This window comes from Falco cherrug, chromosome 12, assembly GCF_023634085.1.
Source record: "Falco cherrug isolate bFalChe1 chromosome 12, bFalChe1.pri, whole genome shotgun sequence".
NCBI classification, from domain to species: domain Eukaryota; kingdom Metazoa; phylum Chordata; class Aves; order Falconiformes; family Falconidae; genus Falco; species Falco cherrug.
Genome location: NC_073708.1, coordinates 5,772,042 through 5,792,692, shown reverse-complemented (window position 1 = coordinate 5,792,692; position 20,651 = coordinate 5,772,042). Strand labels below are relative to the sequence as shown.

At 41.5% G+C, this 20,651-nt stretch overlaps 1 protein-coding gene across 2 annotated transcripts in view; it reads left to right on the top strand.

Moving 5' to 3' along the window:
* COP1 (COP1 E3 ubiquitin ligase) overlaps positions 1-20,651 on the top strand; it is a 127,725-nt gene that overhangs the window by 39,233 nt on the left and 67,841 nt on the right. For both annotated transcript variants that reach the window (XM_055724421.1, XM_055724420.1), the window contains exon 12: positions 14,292-14,435. In XM_055724421.1, coding sequence (XP_055580396.1) covers positions 14,292-14,435 — 144 coding nt within the window. The remainder of the gene's footprint in view (positions 1-14,291; positions 14,436-20,651) is intronic.

Sequence of the window (20,651 nt, the reverse complement as noted above, 5' to 3'; positions counted from 1 at the left end):
ATGATGAACTCAGATTTCCTGTATCTTGATCTGATGCCTTACAAAGGGGCCATTCGAACAGTGACAGAACAGCTTGGATGTTTGAAAGACCCCAGAAATATGCACTGTGTGAAGAAATGGAGGCATGAGTAGCATGAAATACATATTTCTTTAAAGAAGCATTGATTCCTTAACTACTGCAATATGTAGCAGGAATGTACAATGTCTGACTTAGCCACAGAGGCCAGAACACAGTAATCGCTGATCTGACGTATATTTAACCCGCACTGATTGGGTTCACACTAGCTGCAATGAAATGCAGATGGGAATCTCACTGCAATGTAGACAAACTTCCTCAGCTACGAACTTCAGTGTGGATTGGATTTGGCTCCTTTGCCCTTTCTTCTCCTTGACATTCTGCAAAAGCAGCGTTTTTGTGGTATTTGGTTAGAAAATGCTGGAAGGGCAGTAAATCTTGCTCCTATTTTGAAGGCATTATAATTCTTGGGTGAAATATGTTTGTGAAGTATGTGTGGTGTTAAAATGAAGATACTGTGGGGCCTCCTGCCAAGCTAGTGCTAGAATCTGTAGTTAAATGCATTTAACTGCAAAATAACTTGGCTTCCAGCTCAAGGTTTTCCCCTCCTCATGCTTTTTATTTATCGAGGCATTTAAGAAATTTTTGGGGGTTTTAGTGTGTGAGCTGAGTAAGGCTGTTCACATCTGAGCATGTCCTTAAGTGCTTTGGTGAAGCGGGGCTGCTGAATGTGCTGCTGCAGTAGCTCTTGTTAGCTTCTGGCTATCCAAACAGTTCCTTTAAAGTTTGAATTTGTTAAGCAAGAGTTTACGTGTAGGTATGTGTTGGCGAACACATTTCTGTGTTCGCTGTTGTTCATCCAAATTAATAGACTATTTAATAAAGTTCGGAGAGTGTGAAGCTAAATGAGGTGTGTGTCTTGGTCATGGCAGCTTAAGATAATAAAGGAGCAGGTTTTAGGTACCCGTGGATGAGCCAGGTTAATTATTGGGGTGCTTGAAAAGCTTATCACTTTCACTTTTAAATGCTGTGAGAAGCTCTATTGTTTGTTTGGACCCCTGCACTGCTTTTTAAAGGTGCTCCTGGGCATGCAGTGGGAAACACTGATTAAATGGTAAAAAGTGAGTCCTGCTGCTTAGCTGTTGTGACAAATGCTTTTAAATACAAAACCAACGTAAGGTCAATAAGTAAGCAATCCTCAAATATTTTCAAAAGTCTTTTAAAGAGATTTTTAACTATATTAAGAATAAAAGTAGAATTGACTGGAAGTTAAACTTCCTTGTACTTAATTTAGTTTGGTTTGTTGTTTGTTTGGTTTGTTTTTTTTTAAGAAAATAAACTGCTGTTACAAATAGATAGAATACAAGTTTGGCTTGCCTTGCTTTTTAAGCCTATACAAGGTTAACACACTGGACTCCAAAAGATCAGCTAGCTTAAATAAAGAGCTTTTAAAGATATATTAGCTTTATGTTTGCAAAGAGTTTAGGGTAGCAGGATGAAAAATGTAATTAAAGGCTGTATAGAAACAGGCTGGATAAACCTCTGGAACCGAGCAGCAACAGTACTCTCCTGAGTGTCTTGCCACAAGCATATTTATGAATGTCTGGGCTTCTGAGGACTAATAAAAGAGCATAAACAATACTATGTATGTTGTGTTACTGTAAAAAACGTGATGAAATATTAAGAAAGCTGGAGTTGCTTTTTGGGCTGAGGGGACAAGCCAGGGCTGCGCTCTGCGGTTCCAGGTTTCCCCAGCCTGGCAGGGAGCGTGCCCAGGGGGCTGGTGCTGAGCCTGGCTGGGCTGGTAGCCCAGCGGCAGCCGTGCAGCATCCGCGTGGTGGCAGCCGTCTGTTGCAGTGCTGGCAGCGCAGGGCTGTGGGCAGGGGGTGCAGCGCTGACACTTGAGCTGTGCATCTTCATGTACGGGGTTATGGTCTTATTTGGAAAGGTGCACGCAGTGTGATCGTAAGCCCAGTGAGGGAGAGCCTTCTTACCTTGCTCAGAAGCATGGTACAAGCAAAACTGACAACCATCAGTGCTTTCCGCCCCCTGCCCCCCCCATTTGCTTCAAGAAAAACAGATGAAGGAAGATGTAAAGTGAAAATGCATTCAAAGCTTTGCAATTGCTGGTAGCTCAGTTTTGCTTTAACATTAGGGGGACTTCCAGCATGCTTGCTGGTACATGTACCTCGATATGCTAAATGATTTTTTTACTATACACTCTGTTCTCCTCAGTACAAAGTATTTACATGGTTTTCACAAGTATATTAAGTTTTGTTAGAACTGGGCCAAGGAATAAATTTTTCCATTTATTAAGCCCCCAGACAGAGCAGTCGCAGAGCTTAACTTTTCTTCTCTCTTCTTGCTGTGGCAGTAAATAGTAAAGGCTTTCTTTTAAAGATGAGTCTGTAAACTGCAGTGTTAGCATTACAATGATTTATGTAGAAAATTGCTTTAGCACTGTCAGAGGCCTTCAGAGAATAATGTGGCAGTCTGTCATATTTTAAGGAAAAAAAAAAAAAGAACAGAAAAATCCAAGAAACAGACTATGGAAAGATGTCTGTCTGAAACCTGGTTATTGGAAAGCTGGTTCTCCTTGCTGGGTGGTTCCCAGGTCTGGTGGAAGCATGAATACATCTCTCCCAGAGGCCCTGATGTTTGGGGGCAAATGGTGTGGGTTTTGTCATCTGCTCAAACTTCAAATTCTTCTGGGTTAGCTTGCCATTTCTTTGAAAGGTCTTAAAATTACATCCAAAGGGGTTTGTGTGGCCAAGACTAACTATTTATCTAAAGGCATAGTGATTTACACAGAGGGAAAGAAACAGCTTGGTTTTTTGGGTGCTGAAACCTTACTAATCTCATCTGTTTGATCTTGAGACAGTGTTCAAAAACTGGATCTTACATTTGGGGTCCATTATTCTTTTTTAAAAAAAAAATTTATTGCTTGCTTTTTCCATTGCCTTTATGTAATGAATAAGAGATTAAGAGGTTTCTTTTAGCATTCAAACAGTACAATTAAGTCTGTTTCAAAATTGTAATTTTTTTGTTGACCCTTTCATTAACATGACCTGAAATCCTTTCTTCAAAGGTGAGCTTAAAATAAAACCCATCCATTAGGGGTATTTTTCCCCCCCTGTATTCATTGAACCATTCTTGTTTGTTGTTTCCATTTTACTTTGGACTACAATTACTTGTCCATATAAATTCTCAGATCCAGACTTTAACAAAGTGCCTTTTAGTCCTGTGTCTACCATAATAAGCTCCTTTTTCCTCCTTGTTTTGAGTACCCTGGGCTGGCTAGGATTAGATGAACCATTTTACTGAGTTTGTGACCAGCAATGCTTCTATCTTGGTGGTAAAGATAAATGAAAGAAATGTAAGTGGGTTTATCCCTCACAGGATTGTGCTTCAGAGTGCAGTAGATACTGCTACTTGAGAAGATGAGAAATGAGGAGGGCTGAATTTTTCTTATACTGTGTTAAATAAATCATTTTTTAAATGGACTCTTAAATACAAGTGGCAGCTCAAAACTGTGGATGGATCTGTCTTGTTTGGACTGTTTCCACAGCTGGGAGGGAGAGAAATGCATGAATAAAGAGACTTGAACTACAGAGTGGCTGAGGAAACTTGAAGTCTAATGCTGTGAACCTACCTGAAGTTTGTGCTTATCCTGTGGTTCTCTTAAATTATTTCATCAGAGGTTTTGGCCCATAGACCAGAGGTTGTCTGGGGCCGAGAGGGAGGTTTGTTTGATTAGAGCTAAGTACAGAGCCTTTCCCTTCTCTGGAGTGCAGAACTGATACATTTCCTAGTACATAATTGTGGTCTGGATCCCTCAAGCAGAAGCTAAATGTGACTCATGCCCAGCAGAAGGCTTATACAGACGTCAGTTAAGATCTCTGAATTCAGAGTTATGCTCTCAGCTCTCATGTAGCCCTCTTGAGTTCTCAGGATGGGCTGCTAGTACAAAAAGGGACTCGGAAAGCAGAAAAGAGCATGTCTGCTCCTATCTCCAGTCCTGACCTGAAAAGTAAACTTTCTGGTGACTGTGGTGATGCTGCAGAGAGGAGCCTGTTCTTCCATGAACTTAAGCTTTCACTTTTAGGAGTTAAACTTAAATAATTTGAAATTGGGAAGTTAATGAAGTTGCACAACCACCACTGGGACCTCACTTTTTTTCCTAGTAATTTCAGACTATTTGGTAGTAGGAAGATCTTTTTCCCATTAAGCTCTCTTAGTGCTTTAAACTTGTCTCCATCTGCAGATAATTAGGTGACGTTTTGTTAGTTTGATTTAAACTTTGTGAATTTTTATAAATGGTATGTTAAAATATTGAAGAGCCTTTTGATGAATTCGGGAAGTCTCTTTTTAAACAAATGTATTAAACAGTGATTGCTCAAAGTTTTTTTGGGTGGTTTTTTTGGTTTATATCTTGAAGAAACTTTGTGCAGTTTATATAAGTAGTTTCCATTTCTTGGCAAATGTTGTGTTGTGGTCACTGGCTTCAGCATTGGCTGGTCTGGCATTGAAGTAGGCTTCCCAAAGATGATGTGCAGGCTTCATCCTCAGAGGTATTCAAGAACTGGCTGGAGAAAGCCCTAAGCAAACTGGTCTGACCAAAGAGCTGCCTCTGCTCTGAGCAGGATTTTGGACCAGAGCCATCCAAGTCTTGGGGGTTATACTCTTGTGATAAAGATAAATGGTTAGCTTGATAGAAATGTCAGGTTCTGTCCCTGACTGTCTGCCTAGCATCTTCCTCTGGCCTTAGGTTTTAAGGAGAGGCAATGTCCTCATGTGGCTTTGCCACATAGTGCAAAGTGAAATTCACTTCCTATGAACTTTGGGATCCCTCACTCACAAATGGGGGTTAATGTAAAAACATTGTATTTATTAGAATAAGACTGGGCTTTTTTTGAAGAGAAGATTTGTGAAAGTGCAGGAACTTAAAATGGATGCTGTAGCATCAGGAATGTCCTCTGAGAGATCTATTTTCAGGGTAGGAGGATGGTACCATGTCCAAGTTGCATTGCATCATTGCATCCACCCCTTGTTGATCAGGACAGAAACCTTTTCTGTGAGGCTGCAGGCAGCTGCCCTTCTGTTCCTCCTGATGTTCATGTAATAACGGTTATCATCAGGTAGTAGTGCTATATCTTGGCCTCATGAGTTGGAAGCCACGAAAGGTGTGGTTTCACAGAATCTTATATGCAGAACTTCCATGGTGACAATGTTGGTAAAAGGCAAATTTCCCTTAATTTACCCCCCAATTTTATAGCTTGCTTTCAATATTGAGTGTTGATACAGTGAATTCTTATGTGCCTGCTTTGAAGAAACAAGCCTGTTATTAATAGGATATGATTTTCTGTAGCTTATTAAAGCCATATTCTTTAGCCGTATTTGTTGGAAGTGTCTGAATTTGCTAGGAGGTGATTATCTGAAAAGCATTAGTATTCCTTTGGATTTTTTGTTTGTTCCTTCCTTGCTAACTGAAGGAGTTAGTCTATTAAATGTAGGCAGCTGAAAAAAAAAATATATTGAGGTGGTGTGTTAAGGCATGCAAAGATGTATGATGTGGGCTTAAACACAGTTCTGAGAAAAAAATCACCTTACAAGCAGCTCAGTCTGAAAAAGGGGTTGAGTTAATGATTATTATCATCTGTATTAATAAATACTCTTAAGACAGATTTGGGATTTATATACCGCATGGATGTTTTGTAGAGGAAGTTACAAAGTGACGCTTGTGTGTCTGTTTTTGTGCAAATGAATGTGGAAGTCAGATCAGTTTTTCTGTACGAGACTGTGAAATTAAGGGTATTTATAAGTACCTCTTTCTGAAGAATAGTTTAAGGATAGCATACAAAATACTGACCAGAAAAAGGTTCAAAACAATCTCCTGCAACAGATTTGGCAGTTGGATGAAAAAACACTTCAAATGGTGTTTTAACCTTGTTCTGTCAATACCAGGCAGCAGGACCATGGGAGTTAATTGTCCCAGCCTATTCTTTGGCTCTTCAAAATGGCTTGTCAGTGGCATATGGATGCAGTATTTATGGAGGCTGGTGTCCTGACTCACAGTTGCTGTTGGATTTAGCTGAGGGGTCTAAAGAGGTTATTGTCTCCAGCTGTCCTTCCTGATTCTCTGCTGTGGGGTGTCTGGCAGAAGAGCTGGTGGTGGTGTCAGGTGAATTGGGAGGCTGGGATTAATGATATAGCAGGCTGTGTTCTGGGGCACTGGGCTGGGCAGTGATTTGTTCTGAGGAGTGGGACCTCTGGCAGTGTGGTCAGCTGGAGGCAGAAACATCTTCACTGGTGCAGCTAAATCATGCAGCAATCATGAATTGGAGGGACTGCATTGTTCACAGTCTCCCAGCACTGGTGGATGTCCCCTGTGCTAAACTCTTTCAGATATCTGTTCCCTTGCCTCTTCAGCTCTGTCAGCAGCTGCCATGCTCAGTTTTAGAGAAACAAGATTCTTGTTGTAGTAATAAATGTGGTGGCTTGAAAGCAAGCTTGCAAACTTTGAATGGCCTTTTATTTAGAAGGTACTTCAGCATCTATCACAACTGATTGAGTTCCTTCTTACTTAATGGCATAGTCCTGATATGACAGTACTGCTGCACATACAACCTTGCAACTTGTGGAGCAGGGGTGGGTTTTTTCCCCTCAAACCTGTTCCTTTTACAGCTTAGGCAGAGGCTGCCACCTTCCTTTCTGGAAACATTTCCCAAGCTTGAATGCAGAAAGAAAGCAGATGAGTATGTTTAGAGACTTAAAGTCTCTTCCACTTTAGTATTTTCTAATGTTGAGGCTGTGTTCCTGCTACTGTCAGAGGTGTTCGTAACCTACCGTGTATCAGCCCAGCTGGGCGAAATGGCAGATCCTGGTTTTGAAATATTAGATGGGTTACTCAAAATACTGCAGCAGGCAGACTGATAATTTGGCTTGGATTTTAAATAGTGCCGTAAGAAATATTCTGTATTTAACTGTTGGCACTTTTAGTTAACGTTTCCCTACTCTAGCTTATTTAAAATGGTGTTTATGGAAAAACGGAATCTAATCCTCATTAACTTGCATAGTAGTTGTTTGCAGTGGCTTTGGCTCATTGTACGTCTGTGTATCTGGCATATAAACCCTGGGATTGTCGTCATCTTCTCTTCAGCATGCAGAAGAGCATCGCCTAGCAGTAAAGTGGCTTTTTATCAATACGCTTTAGGTTCAGTTGCTTGCAAAATTCAGTAGTTCCCTATAGGCTTTCTCATCATTAGTGCTAGTTACGCCAGGTTCCCCTGAATACATGTATGAAAAAACCCCTTATGCAGTAGAACAGTATGTCTCTAGCTCTGTAGTCTTACAGACAAGGCTGGAAGTGTGCTGTGGCTTCCCAGGAGGTTTGGGGTTGTACTTGGAGGTGGCTTGGTTCAGGGTCACTTCCCCTTGCTCCCCCCTGAAATAGAGGGGATCCTGATTCTGAAAGCTGAGCTATCCCAGGAAGCACAATTAATCTCATAGCATAGTAGAGTGTCTCATTGGGTTTAAAAAAGGAATGACTGTTTTATCTAGTGATGACAAAACATGAAAGTAGCTCCGGTGGTTTTGATTTCAGAGCTGTGAGATGGATCTAAGTCCAACAAACCTCCTCAATTCAGATTTAATATTCTCCTTTAAACAAGCTCTTTATGGAATGGGAGTATTGCTAAGTAGTCTTTCTTAGAACTGATGGCATTTCATTACCCTTAAAAGGACTTTTGTAAGCATGAAGCAGGCCTGGAACTAGGTCTAATGACATTACTTTGTCAACATGGTACCTTTCTATACCTTTCTTCAAAGAGAGCAAAATAAAACTCCAGGCTACTGTGGCTGCAAGAAAGATGCTGAAAGTGTGACTGCAGCATGACGCGTGCGGTAATATCTTCCCAAAGGAGCCTGGAGCTGAGGACCATCCTTCTCTGTGGTGCAGGCTTCAATGAACTGTTGTAATACCCTTTCCTGTCTGTTTCCCAGCTGAGTGTGCTGGGGGGCAAGATCATCGACACAGAGCTGACTTGCTAGTGTTATTTTTATGCTACAAATAGAAGTTTGCTTAGGGAGAGTGTATTCCTAGCAGATGTTTGAAGCCTGGAGGAGGTGCTGTGGCAGGGATGGGTGCTTGGGCTGCATTCAGCAGCAGCTGGTACTGCTAAACCTGGAGCTGAAATATCCCATTCCTTGGAGTTGTTTGGGATCAAACTGAAATGGCTTGGGGTCTTCTGTCCCACAGTTTTCATTACACTTCCATTAGATTTGAATCTGATCTGTTGAGAGGCTGTAATTATAGTAGCCAAGACAACTTTACCTTGATTAAAGGACAAATCTGGCAGTTTTCTGGTAATCTGGCAGTAATGTCTTAACACAAACTAATGTGAATCTTGGAGATGAAGGTCTTTGCTCTCCAATAGAATGCATTTAAGGGGAGTCTCATTTATACATTTAACTTACCTATCTGTATAGCAGTCTAGAGAATTCAAGAGTTTTTCTTTAAGCAGTCCTTCCTGAGTGGAAACTGCAGTAACCTGTCTGGGATCATGGTGTGCTTGCTCAGTTTATATTTTTGGAAAACATTTTGTAGCACAGGGATCTGAATTGGGGAATATGTTCAACCAGTGCTGGTCTGTCCTTGTCCCTGTGGTGTGGGTTAAGGATGGAAATAGCAGCAGTGACCTTATTTAGGTGGTGTCTGGAGTAAAAGTAACTAATGCAACTGTTGCTTTATTAAAAAAAAACACAACATTTTTTTTCAGCTACTCACAGCTTTAGCAAAACAGTCTTTTGATAATGAAACTTGATACACCTTGTCTCAGTAGCCTTTATTTTTATGTGACAAGATTTAGACTTTGAGCTGATGGAGCACAAAATCTGAGGACTATAATAGCAGCTTCCTATTCCTGAGTATAGCTTTGTTTTTTAAAAACTACGAATTAGTATGCTAGTGCATGCTTAGTGACACTAATTACTTAGCCTTAAAATATCAGTCTGCTGTAAAAACAGTCTCTCAGGTGTGTGATATTAATACCAATTTCTGTATTGGTCCCAGATGCTGAACAATCTGCACTAGTTGTCATGGTGTTGAATTGTAACCTAAATTTCTAATCTTTGACTTCAGTGCCTCAAAAAGGGTTTGGAAATAGGCAACCAGGCTGTAAGGTGTGGGACTTGTAATTGTTGGAAATGACAGGGTATCACTCAGAGGCCAGGGAGTGAAAGCACAGAGTGAGAAAGACTTCAAGGAAGTGTAAGTGAAGAGCAAAAGCTGTTGTTGTCATCTCTCCTTCCTCTCACCAATTAAGTCCCCCCAAACTAAGAAAAATTTATTTATGTTGCAATTAAATATGGGGCCACAGCAAGACAGGAGTTGGGGTTAGATACAGAAATAAAAAAGCACCATATTAGGTAGAAGTAGAATTGAAGGCTTGGTATATTCAGGAAGGAAAAAAATGTGTATATATAGTCCCTTGAGAGGAACTGAGTCATCTAATTTGTGGAAATGGCAACTCCTACAGTCACAGATCTCGTTACCAAGTCAGGGCTGAGGCATTTATGATTACAGTAGCAATTGTAGAGTGTACGTATGGAAAAGGAAGAGGTGCAGTTTGCTGCAGACCTTTAATTGTAACTAGTGATGCAGTTAAAGGCTAATGCAGTTAGATGGAAACTCCCCTCCTGATTTGGAGGAGTTGGATATAGCACGTACCTGCTTCTCACGGAGGCTTGCTGGGTTAGGTGCCCCTCCAGTCTGACACCTGGGGAGTTTCAAACCATGATTTTGAGTACGGTGTGAGCTGCCCCAGGGGTGGGTTTGGAGGGCATCTTGACCCATGCTGTCCCTGTGGAAGACTACAGAGCATGTCAACCTGGTCACCGCCTGCAGTGTTGTCTTTTTGCGGCCTCCCAGCATCTACAGTTGCTATGTCACAGATTCTAAAGGGTATATCTGTATTTATTTCTGTTAATATTTGGTATGGACCAGTTGTTCACGGATTACTGTTGTCACGTTCACTTTGGCATCGTCATGTCTTGCAGGAGTAGGTACCTGGAATGTGCGTGTGGCTTTTAAAGGGTAGCTGGGATGGAGGGAAACCCTCATCTGTCCCAAATTAATGTTCTGGTGAATGCTTCCTAGCTCTAGTGGAGTGACTTGTTGAACACTAGTCTCTGCTGTCGCCTTGTTCATAACTGTTATGGTAAGGCAGCTGCTCCATTCTTTTAATCAATTTAGCTGCCCATCTGTATGCATTCTCTAACTCCAGTGCATCCTCCTGGGATGTGGAGAGCCATCAGGATGCAAATGTAGGAAGGCTTTATACAATGGCAGAACTGGCAAATACTTGTTCTTTACTCTTTCCCCACTGGTCTACCCTCAACACCACGCCAAGCCTTCAGACACATTTCAGAAGCCATTTATTTCATAATTCCATCTGTTAGCTACAAGTGCTCTCCAAGGTCATAGGTTTTAGCATTAAAATAAAACTATTTGTTATCTCACAGACTTGAGAATGAAGATAAGCAGCAAAGGAACCAGAACCCTTGAGAATGTGTAGGATGCTGGTCACTAACTACTTAAGAAAACAAAAACAGTGACTTGGGAATGGGAGATGTCTCTCTTCTTTTTTCCCTAAAACAAAACAATCAATTCCTTTCAATTTGATTTTTATAAGTAAATTATGTTGCACATATCTCTTTCAAATATCCAGGCTTGTGTCCCCAAAAGATTCCTATAAAAATTCAGCTAATCTTTGTTGGTCAGAAATATGGGGTTTAAAAGTAGGGTTTTTTTTTTTTAAAAAAAAAAGTGCAATTGTTAGTTGCTTCTGACATTTACATCTTTGAGGGGCAAGGACCACTGCTAGTCCAAAAAGGTACTTAACTGGATATTCAAATGATCTAAAATATGATTTACTACCAGTGCTTCCTTAAACAAATGAAAAACAATGTCTGAACTGGTCTCCTGTCTCTAGAGGAGGCTGCTTCATGCTAGCACTGAGGTAGGTTTGTAGCACGCACAAACAGTTGGTGCTCCATCTGCCCTCTGAAATAGTGAAAACATTCATTGTCAGTCCTATGTTAAGTCTAATTAAAATAGTGTTACCAAAACACATTGCTCTTATTTTAGCAGGATGCTAATAGCCATAGCGCACACATTTTACATGTTGCTTTGACTCGCCGGTGGCACTGTGCCTCTTGCCACATGTGAAGTGGATGCTGTTGTCTAACTGGTTTATAACTTGACTCAATGGCCTTTTTTGACAAAAAGGATAAAGTATTTCCTATTACTCTATTGCATGTTAATGTGCTAATGACTAATTCACTTTGACTGTAGAAATGTATCACCTGTGAACCAGAATGTTGTTGCTGTTCTTCAGAGCTGGCCCTGTTGTGGCTTTTGACAAAACTAAATTTGCTTGCAAATTTTCATATGGATAAGCTTGTGTATAAGCAAGTGCTTACACTGACACAAAGACTTCAAGCAGTAAGTGACAGGAATACCATTGAGCTAGTTAAATGCAAATAAGCCTTGCTTAATACTAAACATATTTAGAAGATTTGTAGGAAAAAGCATCAAAATAACTGTTGCTATGCAAGTGGGCTGTTTGTCCTAATCCTGATTAGTCCAGGGGGAAGCAGAGATCTGCAAATATTAGAAATAGTTTTATATAGTAAATAATCCACTTGATTAGCTACTCTGTTTGTTCATATTTTTCTTCCCAAGTTGCTTACTAAAAGCCCAAATGGCAGATAATGAGAACGCTTGTTGCACCAGGACTGCACGTAGCTGACGGAGGCCAAGGTGCAAGGTGGTGTCAGGCATCCTGTGCTGGGTTTGCCTGCTTGTCTGGCAGCCAACAAACATCTGTACAGGTGGTGGTTTATTTCTGCATCCATTTTCTCCCTGCAGCCTCTTCGATGCTGTTTGAAGGTCACAGGTCTGATAATCAATTTCATTGGTTAGTATTTTTTATTAATTCTTCTAATGATGTGTTAACTTTTGTAGACATAATGAAGTACTCAGGGGTTTTATGTCTACAGTATGCCTCTTCCAAAAAAAAAAATAGAAATAAAGGAATTAATGCTAGAGAAGCAAACCCACCCCAGGTGAGAGAGGTTCTGCTCTGTTCTAATAACTTGGCTTTTTACCAGACATTGTAAAACATTAATTTTTTTCTTCAGGAGAAGGCTAAGGATATAAATTGAATCCAAGAGGATGAATCGCTGCCATCAGTTTAGTTGCACTTTACCTGAATCCACAGGGCAGCAAGCAGGAGCCGAGACAGCAGTTCAATTAAGATTGTGGTACAAGTAAATCCGTTCTATTGTTAGAGGCTTTCGATTGTAAAATTCTTCTGTAGAATGGGGTGAGCTGACAAGACAGGCCTGCGTGGTGCTTTTGTCCTGTTTGTATAAAAAATGATTAGACTAGGGTAGATCTGGGGTAGGGGGAGAGCAGTCTGGCTGCCTAGGTGACTTCTTTCCCTCTCCCGTTTTATTTTAATAGATGCATGCTTGCTTGATTCCCCAGCTGTAAGCATGTTCTTTTTTTTTTTTCCTTTTGGCATCTTGTGATTTTGTAGGCTTGACCTGACTAGCTCATTTCTCCTCTAGCAAGCAAGCAATTGTGAGTGGGACTGTCTCCTGCCACTGCATTGGAGAAGTTTAGCTGCCTGAGTTAAAAGGCCAAGTTGCAGACTGTTTCATTGAATTATTTTATACCATCAGACTGCATATCAACAATCCTTTCTCTCCATAGGTTAAAAATAACTTGATGATATCTCCTTTAAAAGGACTTGAAAGCTCTGTTGCCATTTAAATTTATCTTCCCTTGAAAGCATTGCAGTGCCTTTGACTTCTCAGTTATGTTGAGGGGTAGAAAACTCTAGCTTGTAGCTGCTGTGGGAGCAGCCCAAGGAGCCCTCTCTTTTCTTGTAATTAGCTTAATGCTTCCTAATTGTAAAAAGGTACCTTAAATACCTCTGCCTTCAGGATTTTTCAAGCTGTATGAGTGTGAAATCAGTGTAAACTCAGTCATCTCTTCTGCCATTCAGAGCTTGCTGCCTGGTTCACAAACACCCTGGCTTCTTGGAAATAATGTGATGGGGACGGTAGAGATTGAAATGAATTACTGAGTGGAAGAACCCTGAAAGAGACCTCTCAAAGTAATAGATTGATTGCTTAGTCAAGAGACTGAGGATAACTGATTGCTGATCACAGAAACCTGGTCGCTAAGGGGAAATGCTACCCCCAAACCCTCACTGGGAAGAGTAGCAAACTGTTGTCTCACTGAGGCTGATGCTCCTGAAGGGAGGTGGGAGGTAGGCACATCCACCCTTCCCTGCCTCCAGTGACCAGCTCCTAGGAAGCAGCTTTACTTCCCCGACTGCTAGATGTCTAATAGATTTCTCTCAAGCCCTTCTAAGCTGCGAAGGTAGCAGTGACGTTAGCAGTTTATAACCGGCTGCCTGCCTTTCTCTCAGATGTATTTCATGTACAACCTCGGGCTTTTCTCATTTTCAGCTTAACTTTGTTATGAGGTGACTGCTTTTACTTCCAACTTCATTGATATCTATTACAAACTTGCCCTGCAGTTCAAGAAAGAAGCTGCCTCTGTTTCCACGAGCAACTCTGAGTGGAAGTCATAGCAAGCATGTTTTTTACATTACTGATGATATATGTTTTGACCCTCTGTTACTCAGGGAATTTAGAAGGTTTTTTTTCCACAGAGACTCATTTGCTCTGTGTTAACACTTTAAAGTTCACTGAGCTGCTATATATAGGAGCTAAGAGATGAAGCAGTGCAACCAAGAGAAATCCATGGGTAGCCATCCTGTAGCATGTTGGTTGTCGAGCATACAGCTGAATGTTAAGCACATTTTCAGGGTGAGTTGTCAGCTTTGACATTTGGGTGCCACACTGTGTTAGATGGTGTAGCTGAACTGCAAAACCTCTAGAGCATCTGAACAAAGATCCTGGCTGAGGGAGGGAGATTGTGCTATCACAGAAAGTCTTGTTTCAATAAATGAAGTTGTGGGTATATTTGGAGGGGATTAAAAATGGTGCCCAAGAGCAAGAATTCCGTGCTGTTGATGTGTGTGCCAGACCTCACCAAGGTGTTCCGAACAGGGTATTTGCTAACTGCAGATAGTGATTCTCAGCTCTACCACACCAAGATGTTTGGGTGGTATAATACCCTGCTGGTAAGTGTGTGTGTTGTGTTACACAGTTCTCAACCTGTGCTTTTGTTCCTCAGTATTGAGTTCGACCGAGACTGTGACTACTTTGCCATCGCTGGGGTGACAAAGAAGATTAAAGTCTATGAGTATGGTACAGTCATTCAAGATGCGGTGGATATTCACTACCCTGAGAATGAAATGACCTGTAATTCCAAAATCAGGTAGGCATTGACTTTGCATTTGAACTCAAGAGGGCCTTTTCCATTTGCTTGTTTCTGTGCAGTAGCTGTTTTGCTTTCTTTATCCACTGTGGGAATGGGAGGGGAAAGGAGGAAAGCAGGAGCTGATGGAGAGCTTGCTTTGAACTCCGGGTGGAATCAAGTAGTACAAGCACTGCTATTTGTGTATGCTGGGCTCATCCAAGATAGTAGCAGGCCAACATATCTGGAGGAGAAGGGGACATAAGGTAGTGGATTGCTTTTGTGTTCCTTCCAAATGCTGTTGGATACCTACTCAGTTAAAAGGAGGGTAAAAGCATAGTAGCGGATATACTCCAGGTAAAGTCTTAGCTTGTCTCAAGGTAACTTCTGTGCCTACTTCTTCATAATAGCCATCAATTCCTTCATGCTCTCTTCTCTTCATCAACCAGATCCTTTCCATTCTGCTGAAAGGCTACTAGTCCTCAGGAAATGTGCCTCATTTGCACCTTCTGCCTATGAATTTTTGTCTGCCTGGAGGACTGTTCTGTTGGGCCTCATAATGTCAGGCTCTTGGGAAAAGACCTTGCTTGATTTTTTGCTTTTGTGCTGCTATCGGTACTGTCAACCTATTTTTTTAACTTTTTAGATGACTTAAACCAAAGAAATGGATTGTCATGTCAGAACTTAAGTTGAAAGAATCTGGTTAACAGAATTTTTTAATTAGGCTTTTCAACTTACGTTAAAGCTCAAAAGTAAATAATACAGGCAATCAAACCGATCTGGTAGTATAATAAAACTCTCCAGCTTCTCTGAACTCGTTTGTTTTTATTTGGTATTCTACACTTTAAAGTAAAGCACCCACAAAAGTGTAAGTAATAAATTAATACAACAGTCCAGCTTCTACAAAAAGTGTTGTGCAGCAAGATTAATAATGTTTGCAAGCCTACTTTATAGTGTAAAAGTCGCACTTAGTTTTGTAGTTGACACATTTCTTAAGATAGATCAGGCACTCCCATGTCACTCAGGCTGATTATTCTTGGGGATTGTGTAACACTATTTTATAAAGGCAAAGATGTAAATGGAACTGACACTGGGACTGGCTTTCAAGATGGGTAAAAACAGTCTGAGAAGGATTTGTATTGATAAGCCATACTGATTATGGAGCTTGTGTTTTGCTGGACTTGGGAAACATTCAGCATTTTTGCCTGAGTCATGGCAGAGGTTCACGCTGTTCAGCTTCATTATTCTGGAGACAAGAGCAGAATAATAGGAGAACTATCTAGCAGCCGATTAATACCTTTTACCTTAATTGGAAGGGGAAAAGCAATGTGTTTGGTATTTCTCAGTCTGTCTGAGACAACTTCCAAATTTGCTGCTTCAAATTTGACAGGGATCTGCCCCAATGATCCTGCCAGGCATTAAGAAGTTGTTTGTTCTCCCTTCTACGGCAGCCGCTGGTGAGGAGAGCTGCGTTAGCGCCTTCAGTGATGTTACTCTTGTCAGCTTTGTGCTCCAGAGAAGACACTGCTTGCGTTCAAGATTTCATCTTTCTTAAATTTCATGCATATATACATTTTATATATATACATATATCTATGCATTATCCTCTGACACCCTCTGCCTCAGCAGAGGTGGACAGGCTTCTCTTCTTTCATTTCCTTGCCCTAGTTTCTCTCATTCCTCTGAAGAAACGCATTAATTTTTTTTTCCCCATTGGCACCTCCACATTATTTCAACCTTCCTTCAGCATGTGGGTGCTTTTGGTTTTGACAAATAAAGTTAGGCTGTCAGTCAAATGCATCCTTGCTGTATCCATTAGCTGTGCTGCCAGTCACTGGCGCTGGGGCTTGCTGGCGCAGTGTCGAGCAGCATAATAACTTGCTATTCTGAAGTGGCGTAGCTTGAGGGAGAAATTGTATATGAAGGCTGTAATTTCATTATGGAATATTGCAGTATGCTGAAAATGTGCCTGTATTATAATAAAAAAACCTAAACAAGTGGAGCCTGCTATTCGTAAAAAAACTTTGGCTTAAAGCTGTTGATCTTAATTTGGATGGAGGTGCAGCTTCTTTCAGAGACTTGGTCCTCCTGCTAGTGCCCTTTCTGGTATTGCAAACAGATGTATTTCTGCTGTGGCACATGGGTGGTACCTCTCTTCCTAGCAGAGATGGGGGGGGTCTGTGTGCATTTGGTGACATGTCTCTTCTGGTTAAATCGATCCTGGTTAACATTGTTCAAAGTGATGATGCTGGAACATAAATTGTTCGTGGTTATGTTGGTGACTCAGCTTTCAGAGGAGCAGCAGCTCTGATGGGCTTTTCTAAAAGCAGACAGGTGACAGCATTTGTGAGAACTCGTGTCTGGCCAAGAGCAAGTCTGCTGGCCTGGAGCAGCTGCGGGAAGGGAAGCCCTTGCCTGGGACAGGGCTGGCAGCAGCCCAGCTGTGCTCTGATGTGTGCCAGCTGGGCGCCTGCTGAAAGGTTGAGCTTCATGCCAGCAGTAATTGATTGTAGGCTTTTCTGGAGCAGAGCCCTGGTACCAGCTGTAGCTGAGTCTTTCTTCCTCTTCTCCAACCCCCTTTTTTACACCCACCTGCTTCTTAAATACATTCTTTTTTCATGATCTGCTGAGCTTTCTTATCCCTATTTTTAAGAACGGGGAGGAAGTTGGTGTGTTGGGTTTCTGGTAAATGTGCATCGCATCCCCCGGGAACGACAGTGGCATAAGCTTCCAGGAAAAACACAAGATGACACATAAATCCTCATAAAAATCCCATTTACAGATTCATAGCTTCAGTACAAGAAACAAATCCTGGCATTGTGTAGTAGCTATAAACAGCACCCTGTGAGCTAATTATGACTTGCTGTGTCCCTAGCTATGGCAGACTATAATCTGCGGCTCCCCCTGCGCAGGAGGAGATGGGAAAGGACAAGAAGAGGATGAACAGCTAGCAGCGAGCCACGGCTTTTCTCTGATTTATTCAAGAGGCAGATTTGTTGTTTTGCCATAGGTTCCAGGGGAAGAAAAATAAGGAGAGCTAGCATTCAGGCAAAAGAAATTGGCTTTAGGCCTCATTAATCGACAATAGGTGATGTGCAAGTGTGGTTAGGTAAACACGCTTTTGAAATCCATGTTTAGTATTCTGCATGCTCACCACTCTGTGTTTGCAGCATCTGTACTTCAGTGATAGATGTTACCACAAACCTCCAAAATCGGCTGCATCTGTTTAGTCAACTGCAGTAAAAGCAAAGCATTGGTAGGCTTTTTTTAGGAGGCTGCTAGTATTTGATTGTTTTCATTTTTCAGTGTCAGTAGATCAAATGTGTGATTTCTCTGTTCTAATAGCAGTTCATGGGCATATTGCTGTCAGTTTTTAAAATGGCAGTCAGTTCTTGCTATTAAGCTTAAATTAAGCAAAAACTTGTTGTATGGTGTCTTTCATCACAGTGTCTTTGCTATTTGAAGAGGTATAACTTTCTTTATGCCAAGAAACTTTAGAAGTGGTTGTATTGAATACCCATATTTCCAAGGCAGAAAAAATTTGACACTAAACACATTATAAGGAACTGTACCTTCAACTTCTCATTAATTCCGCTTTTCAGAGTAAATGCTTTACTGTACAATAAGATGAAGTTTTTCTTTGAAAGCATTTGTCTTTTAACCCTGCTAGAGGTTTTCTTTGAATTAATTAGAAGAAAGTTTGTTGTTGGTTTTTAAAAATATTTATAATGGTAATGTAGTTCTGTATGTCCCTGAAGTATTTGGTTAGCGCTGTTATTCATGTGGATGTTCCTTGCAGTAATAGATCGCTCCCTTTAAAAACATTTCAGTCCTAAAACTGCTGGGCCTTGGTTGACTCATGGTAATAGACTGCATCCGAAGCACTTGGCAGTCGGAAGCAGGTCAGACCACAGCAGTTTATGCCTTATTAGAAGCTTTAACTCTGTTTAACTCTCACTGCCAGAGGGGTGGTTGACACCAGGTAACTTGATCCTGGATTTGAGATGTTTCAGCCATAAAAATACTGGCTCATGAAATAAACATCAGTGTAACTGACAAAGCTAACTGAGCTGGCCAACTTGTGTCTCTGAATAAAATGAAGGATGCACGTAAATCTTTATGGGGTCAGGATTTCTGTGTGTTTGGATCAGATGCCAAGGTTAGGAGAGAGTTTCACAGGTCTGTGATTAGCTTTCAGCCAGCGTTTCTCCAGGCCAGTCTCTTAGGAAGGAAAGCTATCACAACTTAATGGCAAGATAAACCTATGGGGTGTAACTGTCGCCCTGTTTCTGCATTAAAGGACAAAACAAAACTTGGGGTGGGGGGTAGAGCTACTTTTAATTAAAATGAAAGATGGCCTCACACAACTCCTTTTAATCCAGTGCTGAATTATACGTTATCTCATCCTTAGGTAGCTATTTTTGTATTATATCTCATAGCCTCCACATTTCAATTTCTTACTGAATGTGCTGCAGGCCATCTAAATGTTGTCTACCAAAGGCTATTGTTTTTTAACTTCTGGGGATTTGATGCTTAGCCTGTTTGAGGACTTTGTAAGCTGCCTCTTTTGGTCTGTCTCACCTTTGCCCTTTCCTTTCCTCTTCTCCAGCTTGTTCCCCCCCTGCATTTTTGAGTCTGTGACTCAATTGTTACCCATGATAATATCTCAAGGGAACCCCAAAATGTAGATGTCTTTGAAGTTTCAGTAAAATTGCCCATGTTGGGTGTGGAAGAAAGATCAGTGCTTCCCTGGAGGGGATAATGGCAGTAGCTTCTCAACCCTTTGTAGGTCCCAGGGAAGCCATGTGAAGAGAGGAACATCGTAATGTCCCAGCTCCAGGACAGCCTTCTTTCAGGCCTGTATCATTACAGATGCCAGAGAATATAGCCAAAGGACAGTCAGTCCTTGGTAAAAAGCATCCTTTACCTGGGGAGAGAGCTCCCCTCCACCTGATCCAACCCTGATTTGTGCTGTACAATGGTTACTTCTGAGAATTTAAGTTATAAAGAAACTCAGATATTGCAGTATCAAGGAGAAAGTTCTGGTTTCAGACTTTGTAAAGAGAGTTGGGTGGTGATGAGGGGAGAATTAAGGCAGAGAGCTGGAACAGGGTTAGTTTTGTCTGATTATGATCCTTTAATCATATTCCTTAAAAATGAAAGATTTATGGTGTGTGACTTAAAAGGTGTTAATTGAACCACTTAGTGGCTGTAAATCCCTAAACATCTTTCACCTGTCAGTTTCTGTTTTCCCCTCTCAGATATCTACAAATGCTTTCCAAGTGAGTGTTAACCCCTCATTAACTCCATCAGACTTCAGTGGGACAGAAAGCTTAGCTTGATCCTTGCTGTGCCAGACCTAACAGACGTGGGTTTGGGCACAGAAACCCTTCGTTTTTCTCCTTCTGTATTGATTGATCCAATAACATATTACCTGCCCCTACAAACCTGACAGTTCATATATCCTTGGATCTGTCGCATCTCAAACAGAACTGTTAAACTGTCCTTTAATTTTCTGCCTGTTCAGGAATTCCTAATTTTCAATGTCTGGGCCGATTCAGTTATGATTATCCTCTTCATAGTTCAACTTGCCATACTTGGTTCTCTTCTGCTGGTCAGGTGTGGATCTTGTGCTTCCCTAGCATGAAGCATCTGTCCTCTAACCAGCCAAGGTGGCACCAGCATGTCTGCGTTTCTCTAGGACCCTGTCCACCTGCTGATGCTGCTTGCCTGACGGACTCTCAAAGCTGTCCAGGTAGAAGACTGCTGTCTCTAAGATTTGACCCTGGGTGCTATTCTTCCTGCTTCTGTGTGATGGCTACACTTTACGGATTTATTTTTTTTCCCTTAAGGTCCTTGAAGCCTTGACTTGAGTGGAGGTAAGATGGCAGGGGGCACAGGTTTGAATCAATAAATGTCTAGTGCAGTGTCTGCTCCCCCTGCTACTAGCTGGAGACTGCTCCCAGCCAGAGCCTCACTGCGTTGTAGCTCTAGGGCTCTGAACTGCTTTTGCTTCCATCAGTGACTGACCGCTCTGCCTGGAAACCAGACTCCAGACATCAGACATACTTATCTCCAGGCTGCTGCAGCCTTCACCTTGTGGTCTGAGTGGGCAGTGCCTGCCAGCTTCATTTGGTCCTTAGGGAGCCACTTAAGCCTTTCTGAATGAGCTTTCTAGTAAATCATGGATTGTCAAGACCTACTTCTCTTTGTGGGTACCTAACGGTAGTAGAGCTG